Consider the following 8,529-nt stretch of genomic DNA (forward strand, 5'->3'; position numbering starts at 1 on the left):
GGGGACCCAATCAACACACAACCCCCTTCCCTGAAGCTGTCTATGGCAGCTGAAAACACAATTGCTGGTTTGCCGGCAATCGCGTTTTCAGCCTACAGAATCACTCCGTGGGAGTGATCACTGGCTCGGGAGCGGGCTCAGGGTGGCTGTGCTGGTCTGCATACCGAGATGCACCTTTCCCACACCAGGTTCTGAGCCACCGACCAGCTCAAAACTGCCAATACCAACCAAACCAGAAACACACTATTTCCTATTAACCAATCATTATTCCACCCCCACCTTACACTGACAAGCACCGCCACTGTGACACTGATGAGAAGACCCTCAATTATCCTACTAATAACAGGGAGGGAGGGTGGGAAATTCAGGTAGGAAAAATGAATTAAAAGGGGACCTATTTACCGTATACAGAACCTCCCAAAGGCCGTGAAAACCAAAGATACCATCATGTGGCTGTAAGACTGCCTCCGCCAGCTGCCAAAAGAATTTAAAGCGTGGCGCCCAGTGGCAGCAGTACCCCAGCCCTTCATCCCGCCCCTTTTAAGATGTGACGTTCAAGGAGGCAGGCTCACAGAAGAGTTCCTCCTGGGGGGTGGGGGTATCAATACACAAGGGGGGAGGTTGGCTGGGGCATCACATAAATCAATATACAAGGATGTGGGGGCATAAATGCACAAAGGAGGACAATGCACAAGGTTGTGGGGGGCACATTAATCAAAGGGGGTCTGGCTGGGGCATCAATACACAAGGGGCAAAAATAAAAAACGGCAGTTAATGACAAAGCAGTGTAGAAAATAGAGTTTTAATGCTTCAGTGTGGCAGAGCCTGTCCTGGTGTGTGTGTTTGGGTGTCGGTGTGGCAGAGCCTGTCTTGGTGTGTGTTTGGTTGGCAGAGCCTGTCCTGGTACGTGTGTTTGGGTGTCGGTGTCGCAGAGCTTGTCCTGGTGTGTATTTGGTCATCTGTTTCCTGGCACTTTACTTACTGTAGGAATAAATTGAACTTTTTAATTTTTACTTATCCAGAGATAACATGCCCTCCTGAATTTGTAGTCACTTCAGAGGACAAAACTTTCTAGGCCCACAAATCAGTGAGAGGAAAAGTAAAGCTTTTGTGTTATTTACTCAATCTGCATATTTTATTAAAAAGCATAAGTGGCACTACATTGTGGCTTCAGGTGTATCATGACTTTTTTTAGTGTACTGATGTATTCCCAGTCCCATCACATAACATTCTATCTCATACATCTGCCGAGCTCTGATGTCATCTTTATCCAATACACATGGGTGGTGAGGAGTTAAGATTCTGTCCATTCCCAGGTCCTTTCCGGGCATTTTAACACTTTTGGTTCCTGGGATTTTAATAACAATGTGGTATTCTGTTATCGTAAAGGAACAATTTAATATAGTTTTAAAAATAATGAGTTATAGCTGTTTTTATGGTAAATAGTGTGGCTCATGATAGGCGTGTGTAAGGGGTGTGGCGTGTGGGGCTGATGTCCAAATATTTCCAGGGCTGCTTTTCATTCCCGGTCCAGCCCTGTCCTTTAACTCCATTTTCCTAAGCTCACCTCCTCACCCAGTCAAGGCCCCTTCCACTTAGCTACGCTGGTTCCATGGGCTACACTCTCCTCCGCTCCCTGCTGCCTGGGTGCCTTGGCGCGGGCCTGACCTGGCCTTGGTGATAGGATGGCACCCTGATGCCATGGTGCCCTATGCAACTGGACAGCTTACACACCCCAACCTGGCCATGTGCCACAACTGAAGGCTTTGTGTGCCCATTGTGGCATGCTGTACTAGATAATAATTTCAATGAGTTCTATTCAATCTAGATTTACTTAACAGCACCTTTGTGGTAGCTATGTTATCTCCTTCATGTCGTGGTATTATTTTCTATTATTGTTTGTTTATGCAGTGCCAACAACTTACGTGGTTGTAAACAATGAGGTTATATATAAAAATTATGCTTTCAAACAGAGGGAGAAGTATGGAGGTATCTACTAACTAGAATTGATTATAATATTCCCATTACCATTTTTAACACAAAACAAAATTCTATTTTGTAAACAATATATATTTTATTGTATAATTTAGCAGCAAATAAATAAAATATTTTTTACGATTCATATAAATAAGTGATTGGAAACAAATTAAATAGTATAAATTAAAGAGCATAAATATCAGTTATGGTAGTATTACATATAAAAAAAATTGTTTAGTTTTGACTTCCTCGTCTTCTGCGTAGGCTTGTTCTTTTCATTTTTTTGGGGACGACGTTTTGTGGTTTTTCCAAATGTGAGAGTTCTCGGAGAACAAAAAAAAGTTCCTTGATTGCAGCATGCTGAACTTTGGTGTCTGTCAACTGCATAATAAAGTAAAATAAAAAAAACTCATTAGGTACAACATGTATATATATGTATATATAACATACCAGCAGTCCTTATATGCTATCGGAACTATTCCAGGCAATATTATATAGGTTCATTTTACCTCTCTGGCATAAACAATAAAGATTAAATAGCACAATAGCCATGTCTGAAAGTCTCAAGTATGTGAATGGGAGTCAAGACCGGACAGGTCAATGGCTAGCTGATGACGCAAGTAGCCATGCATATCTGCCCAGTGGCCATACAATGCACAACCCAATGTGCCCACTGGAGTAGTAGGTAGTGGTAAGCATATAACCCTATCATTTGGGTTACATGCTTTTAAGCATTATACAAAACCAGCCTGATCCTTCGTTTAAAAGAAATCCTCCGAGGTTCACCCTTCATAACAAACGTTTAAGTCTCAATCATATCGCCATAAATAGCGTTATATTACAATTTGCCGATTCATAGACAATAATGTAGGTGAGCAAAAGGTAGAGGTTTTGTTTTTAACAAAACAAGTCTCTACAATCATATATACTGGATCATTAGAATTATAAAAATCTGAATATTTAAATATAATATAAAAAACACAAAATCATGGATATTTTCTGCTTTTTGGATACTCATCGTTAACTTTAAAAAAAAGTAATTACATCCACGCATGTGGCTTAAAAGAGACTATCACTATTTGGAAATATGATCTCATCTGATTTCTTTAACAGTATTTAAAACATCTTTACTGCAAACCACTGGACACATAAGCAGGAAACTGTGAAACTGGATGGGCCGAATGGTTCTTATCTGCCGTCACTTTCTATATTGGTCATTAATGGGAATGGGAGTTTTTGTTTTGTTCAATTTGTCTTCAGACAACAGATTTTGTTTCCTGTCTGGCGGTCACAATTCAGAGGGCTTTTAACATTTGGAAACAAAATTTGTTTTCTCATTAATGCTCTCACATACTCTCATGCTCTCTTACACTCTATTCACACCCACTCATGTTCTCATTTACTCTCTGTAACGCTCTCTCTCATTGTCTCCCTAACTTCTTCATCAACTGCTTCAATGTCCCTGTTCCTTTCCCAAAGCTAGGCATCTTCTCTTGGCTGTTCCTGTTCTTCTATCTTCATCTGCTTATCCTGTGTCTTCTCTCTTTGTCTGCATCTCTGTAAACCTAGCCACTTCTGGAAAAGGCCCTATTGCAGAAGTACTCCGATAGGCCAGAATAATGGGGACAGATTAACAGAGAAAAAGAAGTGCAGAAACAGTTCTCTTCCTCTGTAAATCTGTCTTTGTGTACTTCCACAAAAGAGCAGATCCAAGGAGACAGTCTCTTTCTTGTTCTTACTTGCAGAAGTGTCCCAGCAGGTCTGGTTCACTGAGATGTGGATGAAGAAAGAAAACACTAGGAGAAGTGGGCAAAGATAGAAGAACAAGAAGAGTTGCAGGAAAGGATACAGGGAAAAAAACAGTGGAAAAAAACAGTGGAATTCAAAAAAATATTCTGAGCTCTCTGTTTTGTTTTCATTTGTTTCATTGGGTCCTTCTCTTTCTTTAAACTTAACATTTGTGCAAATCTGAATGCACAAGTCTACTACACGCACAGTATCATACTTACACACACAAACATACACACAGATATTGTAACATACTTACACAGACTAACATCCTTATTTTAACACACATATACTAACATACAGAATCAAACTTTCACACACTAACATACTTATTTACACACACAATCTAACTTTGTTGGTTCAAGAGGGGCTATGCTAATGCCAGCTCTTCGGCTGCCTCAACACGGTGTGTGGACGCCAGTAAACAATATCATATTCCTGCTCTCATTTTCAGCATGTTGCCTGAGGAAGCGTGGCGCGTGGAGCTGGCCTAGCGCTAAGTCTGGCGGGGGAGCTGGTGTTAGAGGCCTATGGCCTCCACAGCCAGGCCCACTACACCAGTACTAGGTATATGCCACTGCTGGGGGCCCTGTATTTAAGTTTTAGTAACTATGCTTACTTATTTGGTACTCTTGCTGAAGGGATCTATTTATATTCAGTTTATGTCAGTTGCTTCCAAATGTGGATCATTGTCTAAACAAAAGTTAATTGACAAATTTACAAAGCATCTAAAATTGTATCTTACTCATAGTAAATGTATTTAAAATATTATATACCTTAACTGTCTTTAATTCATGAAGACTTTTAAGTTTTTTTTCACTTTGTTTCAAAAGTTCATTTGGCCCACGGAGCATATTTCTAATGCTTTTAATGACATCTTGCAGTTCAGTGGTTTTGATAGATTCCAACATTTTCAAATACATGGGGACAATCTGACTCAATAAGAGTTTTTTCTCCCCTTCCTATAGAGGCAAAAATAAACTTTGATTATTGTCTAATAACTAATGTTAATGTGTCCTACAAACTTAGCCAATTCAGAATAAACAACATTTTAACAAATAACTTAAAAAGAGAGGCTTTTGGTAAAAACCACCATATTTGTAGGTTTAGCAAAAGTTAGACAAATATTTCCATCTGCATGAAAGACAAACAGGAGCCTGATATCGATATATATATTAGTTGATTCAGCTCAAAAGCAAAAATGTGTATTTGTAATTCATGCAATTTGTTGCTCCAAGAAAATTAAATAAAAATCAAAATAACTACAAGAATATCTACTACTTAATTTGCCTACCTAAAACCTTCCACTAATTATATACTGGTTTACAGGACAGTTGGTTATTAATAGCTTATTTATGTATAACATCCACTTCTATTGTATGTTCTGAGTAAAAGTGAATATGGAAGGCTACTAGCTTCATCGAGTTCTCCTTTGTAGAGCAAAATATTCTGTTAAAATGCAATGTATGAGAAGTATGATTATTATTTATCCTGGTTTATAGTACAGATATATACACATATAGCCAGGTAAATTTTTGCCCATAGTCATAATTTTTTTAAAAAAAGGGTAAAGTTACAGGAAAATCCTAGTATACGATGCCAATGTTTTCTTTGCTGTACTGCAATCTTTAAAGCAGCTAATTTTATTCTATAATCATATAATATGTAAGTTTAATATATCAAACTAGCTTCTAATAGAGCTGAATGAAACCAAACCTAAAATTACTCAGGAACGATAACACTACTTGAATTAAGATGTATGTATAAAAATGAATGTAAAAGCAAGATATTTACCTCCTTCCAAGTGTTCAATAACTCCAAAAAGACAACACCATATTCTTTGTCATCCTGATCCATAGAGTTCTGCAAACAATTATAAAATACTATATATGAGGTCATGTTTTTATTATAAAACATATACATATTCTATACCCGAAGGTGTAAATAAACAAACCAGGATGTTGCTCGTAAATTTCAAATCATCATCTTCATTATGTATTAAGAAGGGGTGACCTCAGTGAACTGTATTTTAGACATTTCTTTAAAGTCATCTCACCAATGTAACTACACACTATGCATGGCCAGCTTAGTCTTAACTTTAGGAGATCTCTGGGGTCAGTGCTTCATATTGCACAGTAAAGTTGATGAGATTAAAGGCGGACCTGCAAACTCCCCCTTTAGCAGTACACCAGTGTCCGACAGTTAGTTTTCAGGATTACCCAATTATGATGGTTATGCTTTTGCTGAAATATGGTTTCTTCTAAATATTTTACAACAAATGTTTAGCTCTTGTTAATAAAGAACTACTCATTTTGAGTTTTTTTCAGAGACACCAATAAATATGCCACTTTTTGGCTGATATGGCCTTCACTAGGTTGGACAAGACTTGGGGCTGCTGCTTATATTACCATGTTATAGAATGTTGCTCTGTGGCTCCACAGAGACATTGTAACGCTGGCCCCCCTCCCACACACATACATATAACTGCAACCAACTCTGTTACAGACATAGAGTTTATATTACCATTTCCTCTTCCGACATATAGGTTGCCTGTCTATATGAGACTCTACGCTAAAGTTAGCAATTTCTATGGAAACTTTCCTCAAAAATAAAAAAAGTTGTTTGCTCATCTCAGTAAAAAATATAAAACACAAATTCTGTGATGCAGCTGTATACGACAGCATTAGAAATACTGCATTATTATGTGTATAAGTAATGTATCAATTTATACTGGCATTTTAGAACAATATAAGTATACTGCTATTCACTATATGTTATTATTAATGTATTTATATAGCACCATCATATTCCGCAATGATATACAATATCTATCTACCTATCTATCTTTCTATCTATCATTTATCTATCAAATGATTTCTGAAATAATATATATATTTGTTTTATTAATAAACACATAGAAATAACGATCATACTTACAAAATATTCTCTGAGTCTCTCAGTACTGTCGTGTGCTTCCTTGAGATCAATTGAATATCCATTAATTTGCCCAATGCAATAAGAGACAATGCAGGGAAGCAGAAGTAATACAGAGTGTTTCATTGTCTCTGAAGTACTTATTTTGCAACAGTAGTGCCAAAATTAGTGTTTTGTGGTTAGGTCCTTAATAATGAAGTGATCTGTCCTCTGTTCAAGAAGTGAATATTTTTTATGTTACATACAGGTTGTATTTATACCCCAATCGGCAAGACGTCAAAACTACTCATTTTCACAGGCTCAGAAATGAAGATGGTGTTAGATAGGCGGTGTGAAGGTTGTTGTTTTTTTTTTTTCTACTAGCAGGGTTGGTTTCTGGGGTTTTCTGCATTGTAGCCTTAGTTTCCTCTAAGTTACAGAGAAAGTATTCATCATACACTTGTCCAGATATGCAAATAAAATGGGAAATGAGGGGATCCCTAGAAAGTCAAACTCTCTGCCGAAACACAGAATTGGAAATTTTTACAATACCAGTGTTCCATTGTCAAATTTAATATGTGCTATTTTAATTAGGAGCAGCACTTGTTTAAATTCAACCTTTTTATCTTATGATTACAGGTTTGCCAACATCAAGTACAAAGAAGTAAAATGTTAACTGTAATAATGATGAATCCTCAATATTAAAAACAATCTACAAAGTGAATCACAAATTGTATTAATCATCCTAACACTACTGATGTGGTAGCTGAGATCCATCTTCCTCCAAGGGTACATTTGAGATGATGAATTTTGTGGCAAGTTGAGAAATGACTATTGGTGGTCATAATATGAACACCAACTCCCACTTTCTGCAGATCAACATATTTCTTAGGTCCAAAACACAACAGCACCACCAAGTAAAATAATGGGGAACCTCCTGAATTCAAAAATTACTCAATTTAAAAATAAGTTTTAGAATTTTTTTTTTAGATTTGTTGTTACCGAATATATACCCAATACCAATATATACCCAATACCAATATATACCCAATGGCAACATCCTTTCCCCACTACTAATGACCTTTTTTAATGATTCTGGCCCAACCTTTTTAATCTTTTCACTGTGTAGAAATTTATCCAAACACTTGTCCGAAAAGCTGCCTCATACCTAAGCCGAATGTTCACACCTACTCTTCTACAACCTCCGACCCAGAACGCATACACAGTTCCAATTTATGAGAAGGAAGCTGATAATGCCACCTTCTTCCATAGAGATGCCCTAATGTGAAATGTAAAAAAAATCTTCAACTTACAACCTTACATGTTTGCCTCCTTGTGTATTCCATCATAATTTAACTGCCATAATTTATAATGTTAGAGTTGACTTTATTCCTTTATACTTTTTTACATATGCAACCTTGTAATGTAAAAATGTCAGAACTCTCAAGGTAGTCATAAAATGTCTCCCTCCACTAACATTGTTTCCTTTATTAAAGTGTGCTTTTTTGTTTGTCTTTTTCATTTGTTTGTCTTTTTTTAATAAAGTTTTGTTTTAGTGTTACTTTACTTCTTATCTTTCCTTTTAGTAGGGTTTTAAAAAATGCATTAAAAACCACTTCATTACTATAGATATTATGTACCATATCACCTGTGGCATCATTGCTTCCATTTGTGAAAAACTTCCTTTTTTATTCTGGTCCAAATTAGGACTGCAAAAATGTATTCCTTTTTGTAAAGATTTGTACTTTTTATCTACTGAAACATGACTAATAAAACTAAGGGGGTTGTTAGCATTAAAATACCAATTTTTTCATTTGATTTGCGCTGACATATAATGATTGCTCCAATCTG

General features: G+C 36.8%; 1 protein-coding gene across 1 annotated transcript; it reads right to left on the reverse strand.

Annotated features, from left to right (window-relative positions):
- Window positions 1-2,211: 2,211 nt before the first annotated feature.
- On the reverse strand, window positions 2,212-6,825 carry IFNG (interferon gamma). Its single transcript, XM_053463670.1, has 4 exons — window positions 6,703-6,825; window positions 5,560-5,628; window positions 4,542-4,727; window positions 2,212-2,358 (listed from the first exon to the last, which is right to left on the reverse strand). Exons 1-4 carry the CDS (start codon window positions 6,823-6,825, stop codon window positions 2,212-2,214), a joined length of 525 nt encoding a protein of 174 aa, XP_053319645.1.
- Between the last annotated feature and the right edge of the window lie 1,704 nt (window positions 6,826-8,529).

Source organism: Spea bombifrons, chromosome 4 (genome assembly GCF_027358695.1).
Source record: "Spea bombifrons isolate aSpeBom1 chromosome 4, aSpeBom1.2.pri, whole genome shotgun sequence".
NCBI classification, from domain to species: domain Eukaryota; kingdom Metazoa; phylum Chordata; class Amphibia; order Anura; family Pelobatidae; genus Spea; species Spea bombifrons.